The 24,520-nt window shown below is 33.7% G+C and overlaps 1 protein-coding gene across 1 annotated transcript; it reads left to right on the top strand.

Annotated features, from left to right (window-relative positions):
• The first annotated feature begins 146 nt into the window (after positions 1 to 146).
• On the top strand, positions 147 to 18,897 carry Tom20 (translocase of outer membrane 20). Its single transcript, XM_073986995.1, has 3 exons — positions 147 to 523; positions 591 to 669; positions 18,470 to 18,897. The coding sequence occupies exons 1-3, from the start codon at positions 394 to 396 to the stop codon at positions 18,774 to 18,776; spliced, it is 516 nt and encodes a 171-aa protein (XP_073843096.1). The 5' UTR covers positions 147 to 393; the 3' UTR covers positions 18,777 to 18,897.
• Positions 18,898 to 24,520: the final 5,623 nt, after the last annotated feature.

Below are 24,520 nucleotides of genomic sequence, written 5' to 3'. Positions count from 1 at the left end.
ATAGTTTTCATTTCAAATTTTCATAGAACAAGAATCCAGCCCCTGGCCAGACTCGGGTGTCCAACGGAGGGTTAATGGCAATGAGAACTTAACGATAATATCGATAGCAATCGATATTTTAAAATATTATATCGAAAATATCTAATGTTGGGAATATCGATGGTTTGCCAGCTCTACTGTACACAAGACTATACAACTCTACTAAGAAAGACAGAGAATCTGGTGGAATTCAAGAGAGTCAGATAAGAAAACTGCGATAATCTGTGGGAATCAAGAGAACTAAGAATTTATAGAACCCTACTTAATAATATCTTTGTATTAAAAATTGTCTGAATCACATGGAGAGGTAAATATATGTCAGGAGAGTTATTGGGTCGCGAAGATTAAAGGAAAATGTTGGAAATCAATAAAACAGCAATTGGAATAGCTGCTGGAGTGGCCGGGACTTTATTTATAGGATATTGTATTTATTTTGATAGCAAACGACGCAGTGATCCTGATTATAAAAAGAAAGTCAGAGAGCGTAAGAACATTCTTTTCATTACATTAATTATGATAATACAATATCTTACATAAACTTCACGCCTTAGGCAGACGAAAAAATCGTAAGAACGGAAACAACCCTCGCAACGGGTTACCAAACCTTAATGACCACGAAGCTATTGAAAGGTAAGTAGTTTTTTATGTAATATTCAACTATTTTTCAATTGATGACAAGGGAGTAACGGAGAATATATTAGTGTGTAACCAGGCTATCTAGTTTGGATTGATGGAACAAGTCGATTTAGGACTTTCTCCTTTGGACAGGAGCCAATCTGGGGGAACGGAAACAACATTTTCTTTAAATTAAAAAATATTCACTAAGTAGCCGGCCCTTAACTAGGAAATTTTCCCAACTTCGGAGGCCCATAGACATAGAAGTAGGACTTCCGTAAATATAAATATATTTGTGATCTGGGTGGCGAGATCTACCTGGGAAAAAAATTTCATCCCGACCCGAGCTTAGTTGGTAAACTCGGATTATGCCACAACTACTCCCCTCGGACCTTATACAGATTCTGAAATTGAGGTTGAAAGGAAAGGTGGACATATGTATTTTCTTATCTTTGTAGCCATCATATGATAAGATTCTTAGAGAAGAAAAAGGTAATAGTTTCAATCGATTGTTTAGTATTGCAGCTGGCAGTAATCGATGTGTTGCTGTCCCTATGAATATGCCTATAGAAGCGCCTTAGTTCTGCGTGTGGGGCTTATCTTTCCTTTAGCTACCCTTCGCAGACAAATTTGAAAACTTTAGCACAGGTAGTACTTTTTGTACTGATTTCGATATACAATTGGACAACAAATGTATTGCAAAGACCACAATTGTAAAACAAATTTCGTTTATGACAACAAATTATGTAAAAACTATACGGTTTTTTGTGCAATTCTCTTGCTATTGGTCCTTAAGACAATATTCCTTCAAAATAGGCTAAGTTTATTTGCAATTTATAACAAATACATACTAAAATAAGAATAATAATAACACTGTGATACAAAAGTGGACAAAATTTTTTTGCAGGATTTCTGATGCACAAATTCGGTTTTGTGGGAGTCCATAGAAGACGAAAATACCTTTGGTTTCTTTGGGTCACTTCGGGTTTTGATTTTATAACGGTAAATGTAGTGAAAAATGGGCTTTCTTGGATGTTCAAATTTAAACGGACATTACGACATTACTTCTTTTTTCCACAACCGATTTGCACACACTGTTTTTCATTATAAAGGCTGCGTAAATGACACCTAGCAGTACAATTATTTACTGTTAACAAGTAGGAAATTTAGTTGGCTTTCCAAAACGGGAAAAACGAACGAAATCGGTTGAAAAATGAATGCGTTATGGCTGTTTTTGTGTTTCAACTTTTTGGTTTTTTTTCATATTTTCCTTTATAAAAGATGGGTATCTTAGCATGTATGATTCTAATTGTGATTATCCTGCTTAACAATTACGCACAAGGTATCAATGTTTTATAAAGGAAAATATGAAAAAAACCAAAAAGTTGAAACACAAAAAATGCCATAACGCATTCATTTTTCAACGGATTTTGTTGCTTTTTCCCATTTTGGAAAGCCAACTAAATTTCCTATTTGCTAACTGTAAAAAATTGCGCTGTTAGGTATCATTTACGCAGCCTAGAGCACAAGGAAAAATATTTTACTGTTTTTTAATGCGTTTTTGTCACACTTAAACCACTAGTAATTAGCCATTTGTTAACCAATTTTAAAAATCTATTGCTTGTTTGAAAGCCATTACACTCCCCTTTATAATGAAAATCGGTTGTGAAAAAAAGAAGTAATGTCCGTTTAAAGTTGAAAATCCAAGAAAGTCAATTTTTCACTGCATTTACCGTTATAAAATGAAAACCCGAAGTGACCCAAAGAAACCAAAGGTATTTTCGTCTTCTGTGGACTCCCACAAGACCGAATTTATGCATTAGAACCCCTGCAAATTTTCACTGTAGCACAGTGTAATTGTTCCACAGAAATCTGACACGGGACAAGAGAGACTTCTCTTATAAGAACAACCTACTACTTTTAAGACAAGTAGTAAAAACATCATTTAATTTTTGCCAATTTTTGTAGCTATTATGCATTTTTATGACTTTTCCGACTAATAATGGACCAACAGTGTTGAATATGATAAAGTTCAGTGACATAAAAAAGACATGGAGGTTCTTCAGGGTAAAAAACGCGTGAGACCATCTTAGCAATAAATATATATTGTCGGATAATGGACCAATGCAAAACAATCCGATTTTGGCTTTGAAATCATCAAGATACCTCTGTAAAGTATAAGAAAAAATATACCCCCAGTGCAATATTTTGAATAGTATTGGAATGACTTTATTTATTTTTTATTTATCAACTTTACAATAATTTTAAGCCATCGGACTAATTAAAATTAATTACATTATATTACATATGTATATGTATGTATGTTATCACTACTCTGTGTGCATATGAAACTTTATATACAGTATGCAAAGTTCATATTCGTACACACCTAAAAAATTGATAAAATCGTTATTAATTCCATACTTTATGTGCAAAATATGAAATAATTGATAGGAATTACCATAACGAAGACAGATTTAAGAATAACAAAACAAATTTTTAATTTATTCCGTCATTTAGGTATAGGTGGCGCCTGTGTGAGTGGCAAAGTTCGTATTCGTACACCTATAAGCACAATATATTTGGAGTTTTTAAGGATTTTCAAAGCAAAATTCCGCAAATTTTTGTTCTTTTCTTCTTTTAGAATGCCTCTGCTATAGAAATATGTAAAAATAATGGTAATATTTTTAAAAATTTTTTATGAGTAAAAAGTCGGACGAATATTTGAAATACTTAAGAAAAATGTGCTAGATATGATTAACTATTGCAATTTATTCCCGAATTTTTGACGAAAATAGCTAATAACAGTCCTTCTGAAACAATATTGGAGGTCTAATATGAAAGGAATGTTGTCAGCGTTTGGAAATGCAAAGAAACGTAATCCGGGCTTAGGTAAAGTAAACACATTTTTGGTTTTTACTTGGTGAAAATCGCACGTTTAGTTTTATATTTGACATTAAATGTATTGAAGTTTTGGAATACAGTTTCGAAAATCATTTTATGTCAAATACTGTGAGAAATTATGAAGAAAAATGAAACTGTACAAGTTTTCATACTGTCCGCGTACGACTGAAATTCTACGCTTACTAGGAACGAGGGTTATGTCTGCCAAAATTGGGAAAATAATGGTTTTTACTTCTTGAAAATTATATTTCTTTACCGAAGGATCCAAAATTAGTGCAAAAATGTCAAAAGAATGAAGTAAATTGTCTAGGAAAGAACGTGGGGTAACCTTTTGAAGAAATGCATTATTTTCGGGGAAATTTTCATCCTTAAAAAATTATTATTCCTCGTAATTTCCGATATGTCTTGACATGAAATGATGTTCGAAACCGTATTCTAAAACTTCAATACATTTAATGTCAAATATAAAACTAAACGTGCGATTTTCACCAAGTAAAAACCAAAAATGTGTTTACTTTACCTAAGCCCGGATTACGTTTCTTTGCATTTCCAAACGCTGACAACATTACTTTCATATTAGACCTCGAATATTGTTTCAGAAGGACTGTTATTAGCTATTTTCGTCAAAAATTCGGGAATAAATTGCAATAGTTAATCACATCTAGCACATTTTTCTTAATTATTTCAAATATTCGTCCGACTTTTTATTCATGCAAAATTTTTAATAAAATTACCGTTATTTGTACATATTTCTATAGCAGAGGCATTCCAAAAGAAGAAAAGAACAAAAATCTGCGGTATTTTGCTTTGAAAATCCTTAAAAACTCCAAATATATAGTGCTTATAGGTGTACGAATACGAACTTTGCCACTCACACAGGCGCCATCTATACCTAAATGAAGGAATAAATTAAAAATTTGTTTTGTTATTCTTAAATCTGTCTTCGTTATGGTAATTTCTATCAATTATTTCATATTTTGCACATAAAATATGGAATTAATAACGATTTTATCCATTTTTTAGGTGTGTACGAATATGAACTTTGCATACTGTATATGAAATAATCCTATAGTTACGAAAATACTTAAAGACATAAGGCAAAAAATTCATACAAATATTTATATTCCCACTAGGGAATATTATGTTCCCGTGTCCTAGATTTGCTCCTGTCCATAGGCGAAAGTTGTAAGTCCCACGAAGGCCGGCTACTAAAAACATAAAAAAAATAAAATAAAAAATCCGATAGGGGTAGCTAAAAGTTCCTTCCCGAGATCTGAAGTTCCAAAAATTCCGATGTTAATAACTTCGCCATTTGCGGAATTTACTACATATACAGTGACACAGAAAAATATACATACACCCTACAAAAATTCAGTTTTGGCTAAATCGTTGGGTTTTTTACAGCAACAACTGCATTGTGTGGCTTCTTGGTGACAAAATAACCATAATTACACAAATTTATTTTAGTCTAATACGTATATTTAATACAGTTAAAGAAATTCAATTTTCACAACACAGAAAAGTATACATACACCCCAAGGAAATACGAGTATTATCGTAAAATTTATGGAATTAATAGCAAAATTTATAAATTTTTTTAGTTTTAGCGAATGTGTCTGGGTGTCTGAGATATATTTTAGAGAAAATAATAATTTTTGGGGGGTTTAATGCCGTTATTTAAGGTCGGACTTCTTGTATAGCAAATTAAAGCTGACCCTTGCTTAACTCTTTGCGTTTTTAGGTATTGTACTTTATAAAAAGCACAAAATTAGATTCAGATTGCAAATCTTGAGACCCAAGAAAGCTTTGGAGTTGTTATTGAGCAAAATATTTCTTCCTTGACGTCGATTAATGCACGTTTTTCCTCAAAGTTCTCAGGAAGTTAATATATTCCGCGGAATTCCTGGCGCAAATTACATACAAAATACATTGAATTGCCTTGTAATATTGTCTGATACAATCCTTGGGCATTAATTGAATCAGACATGTGACATATTTTGTTACAAACCTGTTCCCAAAGCTTCTAAAGCAACAAAATATAAGCACTACCAAAAAAGCATGAAATTTGTACTGTGAACAACGTCGTTTTCGTATTATGATCATTACCGTTACTATAGGCGCGAAACGTTTCGTATAATTGTACATTTCTGAGTCAAATGATACCCAAGGATTGTATCCGACAATATTACAAGGCAATTCAAGGCCATCTATATGTAATTTGCACCATGAATTCCGCGGAATCTATTCACTTCCTGAGAAATCTAAGGGAAAACGTGCATTTATTGACGTTCAGGAAGGTATATTATGCACAAAAACAGCTTCAAAGCATTCTAGGGTCTCAAGATTTGCCATATAAAGTGCAATACCTAAAAACGCAAAAAATTAAGCAAGGATCAGCTTTTACGAGGTATATAAGAAATTTGACCCTAAATAACGGAATTTGACCCCCAAAAATTATTTTCTTTTCTCTAAAATATATCTCAGACACCCAGAGACATTCGCCAAAATTAAAAAATGTATAAATTTTGCTACTAATTCCATAAATTTTACGATAATACTCGTATTTCCTTGGGGTGTATGTATACTTTTCTGTGTTGTGACAATTGAATTTCTTTAATTGTATTAAATATATGTAATGGATTAAAACAATATTGTGTAATTATGGTTATTTTGTCACCAAGGAGCCACACAGTGCCGTTGTTGCTGTAAAAAATCCAACGATTTAACCAAAACTGCATTTTTGTAGGGTGGATGGAACCACTTGTCACAAGAGTCACACTGCACCATACGCTCGGTACCTTTTGAATCGCATTTGTTGCAATTGAAATCCGTTTCTGACATTTTATCGTCAAATTATTGGAACCCGATTTTAAAATTTTTGTTATTTTATTGGAAAATAAATAATTCCTTTATTTCTCGAATAATAATTTCTTTATTTTAATGTGATGCTGTCTCAGCGGCTTTTTGATATTTTTCACAGCTTTTATATTTATTACTAGCTTAACCCGGTGCGCTTCGCTACCCCGACTAAGTGAAAAATAAATGAATGAGTCCTACGTAGGTCACATTTACAAATTTTATATACTCTAACACTCCTGAGTCCACTCTCTCCTTTAAAGAAGATAATTAAATTAGGAACAACACTAAAATTGAGTACCTTAAGTTTGAGGATACTTGTAATTTATTCAGCCTATTGGGACATCTTAAATTACTCTTAGGATAACTGCTTCTGTTATTGATAATTTTTACTCCAATATTGATATAGATATGTCAATAATGATACAAATTTCATTGAAATGGGACGTATATATCAAATCAAATACATGAAATCGGCCGAAAATATACATGGGAGCTATATCTAAATCTGAACCGATTTCGAAGTATTTTGGCACAATTATTTCTAGGCCAAATTCCGTCGCACATTACGAATGTCATTGAAATCGGACATATACAGCGTGATTGGTGCATCAAATAAATGAAATCGGCCAATAATCGTCATAAATTCCAAATGTCATTGAAATCGTACATATACAGCGTTTTTGGTGCATTAAGTTCATCAAATCGGACGAAAATATATATGGAAGCCATACCTAAATCTAAACCGATTTCGATATAATTTGGAACATCTATTTCTAGGCCAATATCCGTCACATATTCCAAATTTCAACGGAATTGGACATAATAGCGTGTTTGGTGCATAAAATACAGGAAATCGGCCGAAAATATATAAAGGAGCCATATCCAAATCTGAACCGATTTCGATATAATTCGGCACATTTATGCCTAGACCAAATTCCGTTACACATTCCAAATTTCAGCGAAATTGGACATATATAGCGTGTTTGGTGCATCAAATGCGGAAAATCGGCCGAAAATATATATGGAAGCTATATCCATATCTGAACTGATTTCGATATAATTTGGAATATTTATTTCTAGACCAAGTTCAGTCACACGTTCCAAATTTGGAAATTGGATAAAAATAGCGTGTTTGGTGCATCAAATACATGAAATCGGCAGAAAATATATATAGGAGCTATATCCAAATCTGAACCGATTTCAAAATAAATTGGCACATATATTTCTAGGCCAATATCCATCACACATTCTAAATTTCAGCGAAATTGGACATATATAGCGTGTTTGGTGCATAAAATAAGGAAATCGGCCGAAAATATATGTAGATGGGAGCTATATCCAAATCTGAACCAAACTCGATATAATCTGGCACATTTATTTCTAAAACAAATTCCGCCACACATTCCAAATTTCATTGAAATTGGACATAAATAGCATGTTTGGTACATAAAATAAGGAAATCGGTCGAAAATATATGTATGTGGGAGCTATATCCAAATCTGAACCGATTTGAATAAAATTTAGTAAATTTATTTCTACACCAAATTCCGTCACACATACAACATTTGGAGATTGTATCTGTAATAGTTCTAAAGATATTTGCATACAAAATCTAAATTTTTTGGAGGTACCTCCGGTTTTGATGCTATATCTGCAGATCAACGCGAAATTTCAAAAAATGATATAGCCTATTTTCATTCCAGGCCATGTAGCAATGTACCCTTAACAGTTCAGTAAGATCTGTTCAGCGGTTTTCGAGTCTATAAGGCACAAACAAACGAACAAACAAACAAACAGACAAACAAATTTCAATTTTATATATATAGATTACTAGCTTAACCCGGTGCGCTTCGCTACCCCGACTAAGTGAAAAATAAATGAATGAGTCCTACGTAGGTCACATTTACAAATTTTACATACTCTAACACTCCTGAGTCCACTCTCTCCTTTAAAGAAGATAATTAAATTAGGAACAACACTAAAATTGAGTACCTTAAGTTTGAGGATACTTGTAATTTATTCAGCCTATTGGGACATCTTAAATTACTCTTAGGATAACTGCTTCTGTTATTGATAATTTTTACTCCAATATTGATATAGATATGTCAATAATGATACAAATTTCATTGAAATGGGACGTATATATCAAATCAAATACATGAAATCGGCCGAAAATATACATGGGAGCTATATCTAAATCTGAACCGATTTCGAAGTATTTTGGCACAATTATTTCTAGGCCAAATTCCGTCGCACATTACGAATGTCATTGAAATCGGACATATACAGCGTGATTGGTGCATCAAATAAATGAAATCGGCCAATAATCGTCATAAATTCCAAATGTCATTGAAATCGTACATATACAGCGTTTTTGGTGCATTAAGTTCATCAAATCGGACGAAAATATATATGGAAGCCATACCTAAATCTAAACCGATTTCGATATAATTTGGAACATCTATTTCTAGGCCAATATCCGTCACATATTCCAAATTTCAACGGAATTGGACATAATAGCGTGTTTGGTGCATAAAATACAGGAAATCGGCCGAAAATATATAAAGGAGCCATATCCAAATCTGAACCGATTTCGATATAATTCGGCACATTTATGCCTAGACCAAATTCCGTTACACATTCCAAATTTCAGCGAAATTGGACATATATAGCGTGTTTGGTGCATCAAATGCGGAAAATCGGCCGAAAATATATATGGAAGCTATATCCATATCTGAACTGATTTCGATATAATTTGGAATATTTATTTCTAGACCAAGTTCTGTAACACATTCCAAATTTCAGCGAATTTGGACATATATAACGTGTTTGGTGCATCAAATGCGGAAAATCGCCCGAAAATATATATGGGAGCTACATCCAAATCTGAACCGATTTCGATATAATTTGGCACATGTATTTCTAGACCAAGTTCAGTCACACGTTCCAAATTTGGAAATTGGATAAAAATAGCGTGTTTGGTGCCTCAAATACATGAAATCGGTAGAAAATATATGTATATAGGAGCTATATCCAAATCCGAACCGATTTCTAAATAAATTGGCACATATATCTCTAGGCCAATATCCATCACACATTCTAAATTTCAGCGAAATTAGACATATATAGCGTGTTTGGTGCATAAAATAAAGAAATCGCCCGAAAATGTATGTATATGGGAGCTATATCCAAATCTGAACCAAACTCGATATAATTTGGCACATTTATTTCTAAAACAAATTCCGCCACAATTTTCAAATTTCATTGAAATTGGACATAAATAGCATGTTTGGTACATAAAATAAGGAAATCGGCCGAAAATATATATAGGAGCAATATCCAAATCTGAACCGATTTCGATGTAATTTGACACATATATTTCTAGGCCAATATCCATCACACACTTCAATTTTCAGCGCAATTGGATATATATAGCGTGCTTGGTGCATAAAATACAGGAAATCTGCCGAAAATATATATGGGAGCTATATTCAAATCTGAACCGATCTCGATATAATTTGGCACATTTATTTCTAGAACAAATTCCGTCAGACCCTCTAAATTTCAGCGAAATTGGACGTATATAGCATGTTTGGTGCATCAAATGTGGAAAATCGGCCGAAAATATATATTGGAGGTATATCCAAGTCTGAACCGATTTCGATATAATTCGGCACATTTATGTCTAGACCAAATTCCGTTACACATTCCAAATTTCAGCGAAATTGGACATATATAGCGTGTTTGGTGCATCAAATGCGGAAAATCTGCCGAAAATATATATAGGAGCTATATCCAAATCTGAACCGATTTCAATATAATTTGGCACATTTATTTCTAGACCAAGTTCTGTAACGCATTTCAAATATCAGTGAATTTGGACATATATAGTGTGTTTGGTGCATCAAATACATGAAATCGGCAGAAAATATATATAGGAGCTATATCCAAATCTGAACCGATTTCAAAATAAATTGGCACATATATTTCTAGGCAAATATCCATCACACATTCTAAATTTCAGCGAAATTGGACATATATAGCGTGTTTGGTGCATAAAATAAGGAAATCGGCCGAAAATATATGTAGATGGGAGCTATATCCAAATCTGAACCAAACTCGATATAATCTGGCACATTTATTTCTAAAACAAATTCCGCCACACATTCCAAATTTCATTGAAATTGGACATAAATAGCATGTTTTGTACATAAAATAAGGAAATCGGTCGAAAATATATGTATGTGGGAGCTATATCCAAATCTGAACCGATTTGAATAAAATTTAGTAAATTTATTTCTACACCAAATTCCGTCACACATACAACATTTGGAGATTGTATCTGTAATAGTTCTAAAGATATTTGCATACAAAATCTAAATTTTTTGGAGGTACCTCCGGTTTTGATGCTATATCTGCAGATCAACGCGAAATTTCAAAAAATGATATAGCCTATTTTCATTCCAGGCCATGTAGCAATGTACCCTTAACAGTTCAGTAAGATCTGTTCAGCGGTTTTCGAGTCTATAAGGCACAAACAAACGAACAAACAAACAAACAGACAAACAAATTTCAATTTTATATATATAGATGAGCCATAAACACTCTTGCACACTCTCTTCCCAATAACAAATTTATTGCTGAAACCACTGTAATAATTTGCAGCACTCGCGAAATTATTTTTATTTTGTTCTACTGAACTCTTATTAAATTGTTTTTAAAGAGTTAAATTGTTTTAAAGAATGTTGAGTTCTGAGCGATTATTAACAACTTTTAAGAGTTGCCTTTCCAAATAAAACACTTGGAAAATTATTCAAATGAAGTGTTTATTACATAAATTTAAAAAGGGACTACGGCACTTTAAAACAATTTGTTTCCTTCGCTTTTAAATTCGAACTAACTATTTTCATCTCTTCGTTGCCCTTTTGAAGCCACTGCTTTAACTCAAACTAGACACTGCCGTTAGGCGACAACAACAAGTATTGCATACATTTGTATGAATGTGTGTATATAATTGCAGTGGACAATGTAAACAAATAAAAGGGCAACGAAGGAATAGATCATAGAGTAATGACTACATAACAACTCAAGGTTACGATCATATGTAACTACATAAATAAAAAGAAAAATAAAGTAAATAAACAGTGGCGGCGGTAACAATGCGTAATGCAAAAACCCGCTTATTGAAGCAACATTCCTATGTTCGGATTCTTTGCGAAGCAAAGACGACATAAAAACTGTGGTGGATATGAAATTCTTTAGTTCTACTCAAATTGTAGGGTAATCAGCTTTAGGGCCATACAGCAAATTTCTCATTTTGTTTAATTAATCTGTTTATTGATCTGTTATTGATCTGTTTATCGATACAGAGTCGGCGAAAAAGGGAACTGATGATGTTGTTTGGTTTCTTTAGTTCGACTCAAATTGTAGGGTAATCAGCTTTAGTGCCATACAGCAAATTTCTCATTTTGTTTAATTTGCTGGATGGGCTTATTGATCTGTTTATCGATACAGAGTCGGCGAAAAAGGGAACTGATGATGTTGTTTGGTGACAACTGAAACTATAGTATACCCTACCCTCCGCCCGCAACTAATCAATTTCATATCCACTTTAAAACATTTTGTTGTTATTCAAATACTGAATACAACAAAATATGGAATCAAGCTGAAATAAACACAATGATGTAAAATTCTGCAGTCCAACAATAAAAAACGCCAACAACTATAAAATAAATACAATTAATTTATCAGCAAAAAATTATATCAAAATTGCAGTTTAATCACCGTAGCTGTACCGCAACAGAGTTTACTTCATACGCTATCCGCATCTTGATTTTGTTTCATCTTACAAAATGTTCTTTCTATTATCTTCCCAAAACCAGTTCAGATTTCGACATGGACTCCAACTGCACTCCTTTAAGAACTTCTTGTTCGTGAATAACTTTCAATTTTATAACAAAATTATGGAAATGTATGGACCAAGACCTCGCTTTGCGTCGTAGATACGTTCCAAGAAAACACGACTCAAAGTGAAACGACGCAAAGCGAATTACGATTTTCTATGGAAAACCATGTAAAGTACGGAGATAGGTTCCCAATTAGAATACCACTATTTTTTCTTATGCCCACAATTTTAGGTGGAGAAATTACTTGAACACTAGTTACACTAAATGCCAAATGATAGCTATTTTGGTCTAATTCGGCCAGAGAATGTAGCTAAAACAATCTAAATTTCTGAAATCGGGCGGTACCGGCTATTACAATATGTGGATCAATGTCCAGTTTCTACATCACTGGGAACACTAAATGTCAAATTATAGCTAATTCGGCCTGAAAATATAGCCGAAAAAGGTAAAAATTCCTGAAATCGGGTGGTACCGTAAAATGGGGCTTTACTAAAACGTGGGCCCATATAGCCCATCTTCAAATTTGATCTAAGTTCAGACCAAATACATATGTAAACAAAATTTCAGCCCTCTATCTCAAATCATTCGGACGGTGTGACGGACATGGCTATATCAAATTAGAATTTAGCGCTGATTAAAAATATATTTACTTTATAGGGTCGCAAATGATTATTTCAAAGCATTGCAAACGGGGAAAAAAACTTTATATACCCTCCAAATATTGTGGAGATTATAAAAAATTAGACACTTAAAACAACGCAACTTCGAAAATCGAACGACGCATAGGGAAAATTGGTATTAACTAAGCAACGACGCAACTTCGAAAACAACGCATACTGAAACGACGCAAAGCTAGGTCTTGGTGTACTCTTTTTTTCGGAAAAAATGATATCGCTACGTAGGATCTACAAATAGGGATCTCTAGAGAATCAAATGTAACGAAAGGAGAGGAGAGACATTTTCAGGAAAATATCATTTATGTTATCACATTTTGTTTCAAAAGTCGTCAGTTCTTTCCTTTTTCTTTTCGGGCTATTTGTTAAAATTTCGAAAAGCGAGATTTGTTTTTTTTTTTTCATTTTATGTCAGTCAATACCAAAGAGTGCAGTCCGATTCTATTTTTAGCTCCATGATTCTGACTTCCTTTTTATTACAGTGTCTGAACAACGTTTCGAGCTAGGTACAACACTTATTGTTTAGAAGTTGTACTTGTCAGATATAAAGGAAATGTAAGACAACATTACGACGAGAGTTTTAACAACTTTGACCGTGATTTCGAGTCTCCGACAACATCAAGCCTATTGTAAATAATAAACTTTGTATAGCTTTAAACACATTTAGATAAACAAAAAAAAAATGTATATACGTATAAGTGTGTAAATAAAAACACAAACTTCATCTCTATTGGATCGATGAATGGGTTCAAATGCAGATAAAAAAGTCGGATCATTCATGACTTCTTTTGACCAATGCAGAAGATTACATGAAATCACGTCATCGCATAGAATTGTTTACCATATCTATATATATAAAATTGAAATTTGTTTGTCTGTTTGTTTGTTTGTTTGTTCGTTTGTTTGTGCCTTATAGACTCGAAAACCGCTGAACAGATCTTACTGAACTGTTAAGGGTACATTGCTACATGGCCTGGAATGAAAATAGGCTATATCATTTTTTGAAATTTCGCGTTGATCTGCAGATATAGCATCAAAACCGGAGGTACCTCCAAAAAATTTAGATTTTGTATGCAAATATCTTTAGAACTATTACAGATACAATCTCCAAATGTTGTATGTGTGACGGAATTTGGTGTAGAAATAAATTTACTAAATTTTATTCAAATCGGTTCAGATTTGGATATAGCTCCCACATACATATATTTTCGACCGATTTCCTTATTTTATGTACCAAACATGCTATTTATGTCCAATTTCAATGAAATTTGGAATGTGTGGCGGAATTTGTTTTAGAAATAAATGTGCCAGATTATATCGAGTTTGGTTCAGATTTGGATATAGCTCCCATCTACATATATTTTCGGCCGATTTCCTTATTTTATGCACCAAACACGCTATATATGTCCAATTTCGCTGAAATTTAGAATGTGTGATGGATATTTGCCTAGAAATATATGTGCCAATTTATTTTGAAATCGGTTCAGATTTGGATATAGCTCCTATATATATTTTCTGCCGATTTCATGTATTTGATGCACCAAACACACTATATATGTCCAAATTCACTGAAATTTGGAATGCGTTACAGAACTTGGTCTAGAAATAAATGTGCCAAATTATATTGAAATCGGTTCAGATTTGGATATAGCTCCTATATATATTTTCGGCAGATTTTCCGCATTTGATGCACCAAACACGCTATATATGTCCAATTTCGCTGAAATTTGGAATGTGTAACGGAATTTGGTCTAGACATAAATGTGCCGAATTATATCGAAATCGGTTCAGACTTGGATATACCTCCAATATATATTTTCGGCCGATTTTCCACATTTGATGCACCAAACATGCTATATACGTCCAATTTCGCTGAAATTTAGAGGGTCTGACGGAATTTGTTCTAGAAATAAATGTGCCAAATTATATCGAGATCGGTTCAGATTTGAATATAGCTCCCATATATATTTTCGGCAGATTTCCTGTATTTTATGCACCAAGCACGCTATATATATCCAATTGCGCTGAAAATTGAAGTGTGTGATGGATATTGGCCTAGAAATATATGTGTCAAATTACATCGAAATCGGTTCAGATTTGGATATTGCTCCTATATATATTTTCGGCCGATTTCCTTATTTTATGTACCAAACATGCTATTTATGTCCAATTTCAATGAAATTTGAAAATTGTGGCGGAATTTGTTTTAGAAATAAATGTGCCAAATTATATCGAGTTTGGTTCAGATTTGGATATAGCTCCCATATACATACATTTTCGGGCGATTTCTTTATTTTATGCACCAAACACGCTATATACAGTGTTGGTCACACAATTAGCACACCCCACTACCAACATTTATTTTGCCTAAAAAGACCTTCAAAAGTAGTTGTATTGAATAAAGTATTTGTACTAATATATTCTCAGTAGTATGCTTAAAGAATACAACGCAATACAGAAACTGAAACATAACTTTCAATTTGACTAACCCCCAAAAATGTAAAAAATGTCCTAAATTCACTGGACATGTAATTAGCACACCTTAAAAGAATCACTAATATTGTGAATATTTTCAACATATTCGTCCATATTCAGTTTTAAATCCCTTTCGTTTGGGAATAAGTTCCAGTCTTCTAGTTATACTCTCCACCAGTCTCCGAAATTTCAGTGTCAGAAGGGAATTATATGGGGTACACCTTGGGTCCCAAGGACTGATGGAAATTTCAGTTTTTTTAATGTTTTTATCGATTTTTGAACATGTAAACAAATTCAATGAGGCAAGCAGTTCATAGAAACATCAAATTTTTGTTCATCGCTGTAAATTTGCGAATAGTGGGATGTACCCACCAGCAGTGTGCATCTGTAAAATCCGTTTGATACAAAAATTTTCGTTAAGAAACTGTAATATGATGGTTTGAGCTATTGATTATATAAATACTTATCCATCTGGACTGAATTTTACCGATATGTCGTGATGTATGCCACGATAAACCTATGTTCATCTCTATGGGACCTACGCAAATTTCAATAATTTTGTAAACATGAGGCAAATTGGAGATAGTCTAGTGAGACCGCAAGATAATATGTTTCCCGGAGCTTAAAACGATTAAATTTAAAATCAATAATCCAGAAAACATTTATCTTGAATAGTATATGCCTACTTTCATTGATTGTGACCAATTTCAGCAAACCTCAAAATCCTTTATTGTTAGAAAGGGGTTATACCTTTAAACATACTCATGTGCTACGTGTTCACCTAGAGCTTTGTTGACAGTTTTGTAGTGGTAGGTCTTTCGTGTTATTAAGACTTGTATTTTTGAATAGCAAATGGTGTTATAAGTTGATCCTTCTTTACATAAGGGTGCATTTTATTGATCTTCATTCTAAAAACCCCTACCAAATCGAAAATTTTCTTAAATGAATCATCTACCTTAAACACTTTTTGAAAAGTTTTTTGCACTTTATACTTAAATTTCAGTAATCGGTTAACAATTCCAATAATTTCAGATCCAATTGTGCATTTGTTTTTAAAGTGTTGGCGACTTTCTGACGTTTAGGTGTACATTACGAAAAATGGTCCGCTATTGGGATATATTTTGAGATTCCGGGGTGATAAATTATTTTCTCTTTGAAAAAATGATTTGTTCAATGCGTTTTGAATATGAATTAACTTCAATATAAATTAATTTGTGTATATTAATTGAATTAAATTAAAAAATAATAGGGTGTGCTAATTATATGTCCCCTTGATAATTTGGGCGTCTTCACAAAACTTTTATTTTCAAAAAACCACTGATAATATTATTCACTTATATCATTAAATCTGTTAAATACATTATAGAAAAGGATTTTGTTTACGAAAATATTTCAATTTGCCTTATCAAAACTCTTAGCTGACTGAAATCAGTTTTCCCCAAAGGGGTGTGCTAATTCTGTGACCAACACTGTATGTCTAATTTCGCTGAAATTTAGAATGTGTGATGGATATTGGCCTAGAGATATATGTGCCAATTTATTTAGAAATCGGTTCGGATTTGGATATAGCTCCTATATACATATATTTTCTACCGATTTCATGTATTTGAGGCACCAAACACGCTATTTTTATCCAATTTCTAAATTTGGAACGTGTGACTGAACTTGGTCTAGAAATACATGTGCCAAATTATATCGAAATCGCTTCAGATTTGGATGTAGCTCCCATATATATTTTCGGGCGATTTTCCGCATTTGATGCACCAAACACGTTATATATGTCCAAATTCGCTGAAATTTGGAATGTGTTACAGAACTTGGTCTAGAAATAAATATTCCAAATTATATCGAAATCAGTTCAGATATGGATATAGCTTCCATATATATTTTCGGCCGATTTTCCGCATTTGATGCACCAAACACGCTATATATGTCCAATTTCGCTGAAATTTGGAATGTGTAACGGAATTTGGTCTAGGCATAAATGTGCCGAATTATATCGAAATCGGTTCAGATTTGGATATGGCTCCTTTATATATTTTCGGCCGATTTCCTGTATTTTATGCACCAAACACGCTATTATGTCCAATTCCGTTGAAATTTGGAATATGTGACGGATATTGGCCTAGAAATAGATGTTCCAAATTATATCGAAATCGGTTTAGATTTAGGTATGGCTTCCATATATATTTTCGTCCGATTTGATGAACTTAATGCACCAAAAACGCTGTATATGTACGATTTTAATGACATTTGGAATTTATGACGATTATTGGCCGATTTCATTTATTTGATGCACCAATCACGCTGTATATGTCCGATTTCAATGACATTCGTAATGTGCGACGGAATTTGGCCTAGAAATAATTGTGCCAAAATACTTCGAAATCGGTTCAGATTTAGATATAGCTCCCATGTATATTTTCGGCCGATTTCATGTATTTGATTTGATATATACGTCCCATTTCAATGAAATTTGTATCATTATTGACATATCTATATCAATATTGGAGTAAAAATTATCAATAACAGAAGCAGTTATCCTAAGAGTAATTTAAGATGTCCCAATAGGCTGAATAAATTACAAGTATCCTCAAACTTAAGGTACTCAATTTTAGTGTTGTTCCTAATTTAATTATCTTCTTTAAAGGAGAGAGTGGACTCAGGAGTGTTAGAGTATATAAAATTTGTAAATGTGACCTACGTAGGACTCATTCATTTATTTTTCACTTAGTCGGGGTAGCGAAGCGCACCGGGTTAAGCTAGTTTATTATATATTTAATAAATGATAAATAAAAAAATGATTCAAAAATATCAATTAATAATTACATCAATAACATAATGACGCAATCATATAAAACGTGGAAAACAGTGCACAGAGTATGTGTTGTAGGGTATCACATGTTCGGCCACGTCCGAATATAGCCATCTCTTACCTGTTTACATTTGCACTTCATTTAAAATTGTATCTAAATAATTAAAATTGTGTCCTTTCAGATACTTCCTCCAGGAAATTCAGATGGGAGAAACACTTATAGCACGTGGAGATTTTGAGAGTGGTGTGGAACATTTGGCCAATGCTCTGGTAGTATGTGGACAACCAGCTCGGTTATTGCAGGTTTTACAAACCACTTTGCCAGCTCAAGTATTTGCGATGCTTATATTGAAAATGCAAGAATTCGGAAACAGATCAAGTGGAGATAATAATGATGCTCCGAAGATTGTATCGGCCAACCAGTCCGATATGGCGTCTGTGGGAATGGACGGTTCCGCAGGAGGCGTAATTATTGATGACCTCGAATAGTTACAGAAATCAATATACTGCAAAAAAATTTGGCCGTTTGATCTTTCTCAAAAATAATTCCGTAGAAATGATTTATTTGTTGGATTCCAAATAAATAACGAAAATTGTTAAAAACACCAAATTATTTGTTTAGCCGAAATGTTAAAAACGCAAACGAGGAAATTAAAGCTACCAAACGAAAGGAGTCGTATGAGAAACGTTTAACAGATATGACTGAAATGAGAGCATGGTTGGGACTGAATTATTTGTGTGGCGTTCTTAGAAATTTACTATGAGGAATTATGGATACTGGAGTTAGGAAATGCAATTTTTAGGGTATCACGCACGCATTAGCACGCATCTTTTGATGCGGCGTGTGTACCCAGTCATATACACAAAAATTGAGCAAATAAAACAATCTTCCTTTCAAATGTATGTTTTACATGCTTCTACACACATTAATATTTTCCATTAATTCTGAAAATGTTGGTATATTCAATACATTTTTAATTGTTTCTATTTTCAAAACTGAGGAGAGAGAGACATGTCAAAACAATGATTGTGTGTACAGACCATGATACAATAAGAAGGTAGCATTATCAGCCCAGCTGATGGTAACATAATGTGTCAATTGCATTGAATTTGTCAAATTTTGACATCTTATGTTACCAAAAACGGCAGTTGCTGCTACCTTCTTATTGCATCATGGTCTATCAGACTTTCAGTTATTGTTTCGTTTTTGTTTCTAATTTTATACGCGATTTTGAACTAATGGACAATAAACTCAATAACTCGACCTAGGAACCCTTGTACAGTTGAACCTCGATTATCCGTGAATCGATTATCCGGGAACCTCCATTATCCGTGATAGAAAAAAAATATTGGACTTTTTTCCATTTCCTCTATTTTTCGTTATAAACTTCATTACCCGGGAGTAAAAGCACACTTTCTAATTATTTTGATTAAGCAAACAAAAGGTTAACAAACAAAAACTGGAAATTCTCTCATATTATACAATTTGTGTATTTATGGTATCACAAAGACCATGGGACAAAGTTAATTCAGATGAAACTGATGATGATGATATTATGTATCCTTCTAAAATTTGGTGGATTAAAGTAACAAATTTAATAAAAATTTTCATATTATTGTAGAATACTATGCCATTTTTACTTAAAATATGTTAAAAACTGCATAAAAGCATTGCCTCCATTATCCGGGAAAATCGATTATCCGTAATGCCTCCGGTCCCGACCATCACGGATAATCGAGGTCCGACTGTATTATGAAATTGATTCAATGAAACCACTCTAGTGTGGCCAGGGACTAATGAATGACAAAAGAAATAATTAATCGTTTAAGGAAAAACTTTTATTTGAAAATTTTGCCTATTAGGCGAAGGTCATTTTTTATTAATTTTTTTAATTAATTTCTCGTTAGAGACGAGCTTACTGACCAAGATGCTTTTTGAAAAAGGAAAGCCGAAGATACGAACCCACACAATCACCACTGTGTGACATGCATGTTTCGCCTTTGGTTTAGGAAGGCTCCTCAGACACATCGACTGTGGGGCGGCTTCGCTATCCTCTAACTTATTTCCTCTTTCAAATGCAAGTTGTTTTTTTACAAAGTTGAATTTTTTGTTCAAATCTTTGTATGGCTTTCATGACAAACGCTTAGCGTAGCCTTTGAAAGTTATGAGTTTGGTTCTGAACACTAACACGCCGTGACAACACTTTTTTCCATGTGTTTTTCAAGGACGTGGGTTCGAACCCCAGCCTGGCTCAAGCTGATTTTTATTTTTATTTGAAAATTTTGCCTATTAGGCGAAGGTCATTTTTTATTAATTTTTTTAATTAATTTCTCGTTAGAGACGAGCTTACTGACCAAGATGCTTTTTGAAAAAGGAAAGCCGACGATACGAACCCACACAATCACCACTGTGTGACATGCATGTTTCGCCTTTGGTTTAGGAAGGCTCCTCAGACACATCGACTGTGGGGCGGCTTCGCTATCCTCTAACTTATTTCCTCTTTCAAATGCAAGTTGTTTTTTTACAAAGTTGAATTTTTTGTTCAAATCTTTGTATGGCTTTCATGACAAACGCTTAGCGTAACCTTTGAAAGTTATGAGTTTGGTTCTGAACACTAACACGCCGTGACAACACTTTTTTCCATGTGTTTTTCAAGGACGTGGGTTCGAACCCCAGCCTGGCTCAAGCTGATTTTTATTTTTATTTGAAAATTTTGCCTATTAGGCGAAGGTCATTTTTTATTAATTTTTTTAATTAATTTCTCGTTAGAGACGAGCTTACTGACCAAGATGCTTTTTGAAAAAGGAAAGCCGACGATACGAACCCACACAATCACCACTGTGTGACATGCATGTTTCGCCTTTGTCACACAGTGGTGATTGTGTGGGTTCGTATCGTCGGCTTTCCTTTTTCAAAAAGCATCATGGTCAGTAAGCTCGTCTCTAACGAGAAATTAATTAAAAAAATTAATGTTTGTTTTGTTTATTGGTAGCGATCAGTAAAATTTTGCAACACTGTCAGTTCGTTTTGAAAAATATTACTCTCTGTAATAGGGGGTAATAAATGAAGTTGAGCCAATGGGGGAATACTCCACTCAAACAATCGAAAATGAGATTGAACTTCAACAATAAACAAAACAAACAAAAAACAGCCGAGGCACGGGCGGATTGGAGCTTTGTTAAAAACAAAAAAACAAAATTCCAATAAACAACCTCACAGGCAACTGTGTTGGTGTTCTTTTCAACTCACAGAATTCGAAGAATTCTTAGTTGATACGTGCTGACATGTTGCAAAATATTTTGATTTTGGTGTTTCTTTGGAAAAGCCGAAAAGTGAGTGTGATTCTCATTCATATGAGAATACTAGACACTTAAAGAGTTCGGTTTTTCGGCAAAAAGGCATCATTTCAAAAACTGAGAAGCCAATTGATAATTCCCTTCGCCGGGATGAAATCATGATATTGGTAGCGATCAGTAAAATTTTGCAACACTGTCAGTTCGTTTTGAAAAACATTACTCTCTGTAATAGAGGGTAATAAATGAAGTTGAGCCAATAGGGAATACTCCACTGAAACAATCGAAAATAAAAAATTAATAAAAAATGACCTTCGCCTAATAGGCAAAATTTTCAAATAAAAATAAAAATCAGCTTGAGCCAGGCTGGGGTTCGAACCCACGTCCTTGAAAAACACATGGAAAAAAGTGTTGTCACGGCGTGTTAGTGTTCAGAACCAAACTCATAACTTTCAAAGGCTACGCTAAGCGTTTGTCATGAAAGCCATACAAAGATTTGAACAAAAAATTCAACTTTGTAAAAAAACAACTTGCATTTGAAAGAGGAAATAAGTTAGAGGATAGCGAAGCCGCCCCACAGTCGATGTGTCTGAGGAGCCTTCCTAAACCAAAGGCGAAACATGCATGTCACACAGTGGTGATTGTGTGGGTTCGTATCGTCGGCTTTCCTTTTTCAAAAAGCATCTTGGTCAGTAAGCTCGTCTCTAACGAGAAATTGATTAAAAAAATTAATAAAAAATGACCTTCGCCTAATAGGCAAAATTTTCAAATAAAAATAAAAATCAGCTTGAGCCAGGCTGGGGTTCGAACCCACGTCCTTGAAAAACACATGGAAAAAAGTGTTGTCACGGCGTGTTAGAGTTCAGAACCAAACTCATAACTTTCAAAGGCTACGCTAAGCGTTTGTCATGAAAGCCATACAAAGATTTGAACAAAAAATTCAACTTTGTAAAAAAACAACTTGCATTTGAAAGAGGAAATAAGTTAGAGGATAGCGAAGCCGCCCCACAGTCGATGTGTCTGAGGAGCCTTCCTAAACCAAAGGCGAAACATGCATGTCACACAGTGGTGATTGTGTGGGTTCGTATCGTCGGCTTTCCTTTTTCAAAAAGCATCTTGTTCAGTAAGCTCGTCTTTAACGAGAAATTAATTAGAAAAACTTTTTATTTCGACAACTTTTTTATATTCTTTTTTAATTCAGAAACTGAAAACATATCGCTCATTTTACTCAAATAGTGTCCTAATTCAAAACAAATCGAGTTTGCATACACCGTATTTAAAGTTGCTTATTGAATTTGGACTTCCCCAATTTAAAATAAAAAATAACTGCATAGCTCATATTTTTGCATAAAACATGATTGTATCTGAAGTCAAAAATCTTGCTTGTTGATGAAACTTTGGGTTAGGTTTAAGGATGCGCAGCAACAATTCATCATAGCTGCTTCACTCGGAGACCTTTTGGTCTATTGTGAAATAGATTGGAAATAGAAAGATTCATAGCAGGAGAAAAGAGTTTATAGAGTAGGAAAATTGAGACATGAAAGAAAAGGAAAGTGCTTTTGTTAATATATGTACATATAATATTCGACCTCATAACAGAATGAGAGTCAGATTTGCGGCTATGTCGCATAATTTTCCCATAGCCATTTGTTTCAGTTTCAGCACACATTCAGCCTCGTCTCTACGCATCTCTACGCGGCTGAATTTGTGCTGAGACACGATTTTCGAATGCTTTAACTTATATATACTTATTATATATATATATATATATATATATATATGAAATGTAATTTAAATGTGATGTGGTTTATTTATATCAACAGAAAGACATGCTAGCGTTATAAAGTAATTTGAATTTCAATTAAAATTTTCTGAATTTCAATTGAAATATTCTGAATTTCAAATGAAAATTCTGAAATTCAAATGATATATTCTGAATTTGATTGATTTTTTAGCGTTCTCCCCAATCCTATAGTGAAACTTACAAAGCCAATCTCTGCTATCAGGACTTGGTCGTGATTGCGATCTGTTTCTTAAAAATCCGCGACCATTATGTGTTCTTCTAATTGTAACCATTTCCGCAGAGATATTCTTAAATTCCTCACACAAACAGCTTGTCATTTGCGTCAAGTTGTCTACTATCCTTTCAAATTCGTTACCTGCTTTTCCGGTAGTTACGACACTTGCGACTTCATCTTCCTGTAAGTCATCCCATATTTTATCTGCTAATTTTATCAGTTCCGATGTGTCATTAACTACCGAGCTAGTCAATAAAACAGCCAGCTTTCTCGGCAATTTCTTTATCCAGAGTTGCTTTAAAATATCTATACTTAAATTATATCCTGCCAGCAAAAGAAAGGAGCAATAAAATTCAGATGGTTTGCGATCACTTTTGAATTTAATAACAATAATAAATCCAATTTCTTTTTCTCACTGATTGTATGGCGCTCAAATAAAATATGTTTTATGTTATCATATTGTTACGAATGTAATAGGCCGTTTACATATAACCGGGTTAACCCAGTGGGTCTGGGTTTCAAATGTCATTTCCATTGTGTATACTTCAAATAAATCCTCATAAAGAAGGTTAACCCTGCAAAAAACTATAATCTAAACGCCGTATTACTGATAGGTTTAAGTTAATTTAGTTTAATTTCCGTTAATTTAAACATTTGAATTGTAACGTAAAGTTAAGCCCTCGCAGTTAAGCCCTCGGCACATACGGTCCGTTTAGTGACACGTTGGGAGACGCGTTGTCCCAAAACAGTTAAATTATGTTTAACTTTAATGCGTCAGCCACATTGTTGTTTTTCAAAAAACTTGGCATCACTTACACTTTTTTCATGTGGTTGTTGTACCGCGACGCTCAACGCATCGTATGTGCCGAGCGCTCTACTTTGTTTGGTTTTAGGACGCGCAGCTACCATTGTTGGCAGCTA

Source organism: Musca autumnalis, unplaced genomic scaffold (assembly GCF_047663935.1).
Source record: "Musca autumnalis isolate F117 unplaced genomic scaffold, ASM4766393v1 scaffold_4, whole genome shotgun sequence".
NCBI classification, from domain to species: domain Eukaryota; kingdom Metazoa; phylum Arthropoda; class Insecta; order Diptera; family Muscidae; genus Musca; species Musca autumnalis.
This window is presented reverse-complemented; position numbering and strand designations above follow the sequence as displayed.

Excerpts from the sequence above, each read along its gene's own strand:
- Tom20 (XM_073986995.1), top strand. The coding sequence starts at position 394 with ATGTTGGAAATCAATAAAACAGCAATTGGAATAGCTGCTGGAGTGGCC. Across the intron at positions 524-590 it reads TAAAAAGAAAGTCAGAGAGC|GCAGACGAAAAAATCGTAAG; the intron begins GTAAGAACATTC and ends TTCACGCCTTAG. Across the intron at positions 670-18,469 it reads GACCACGAAGCTATTGAAAG|ATACTTCCTCCAGGAAATTC; the intron begins GTAAGTAGTTTT and ends GTGTCCTTTCAG.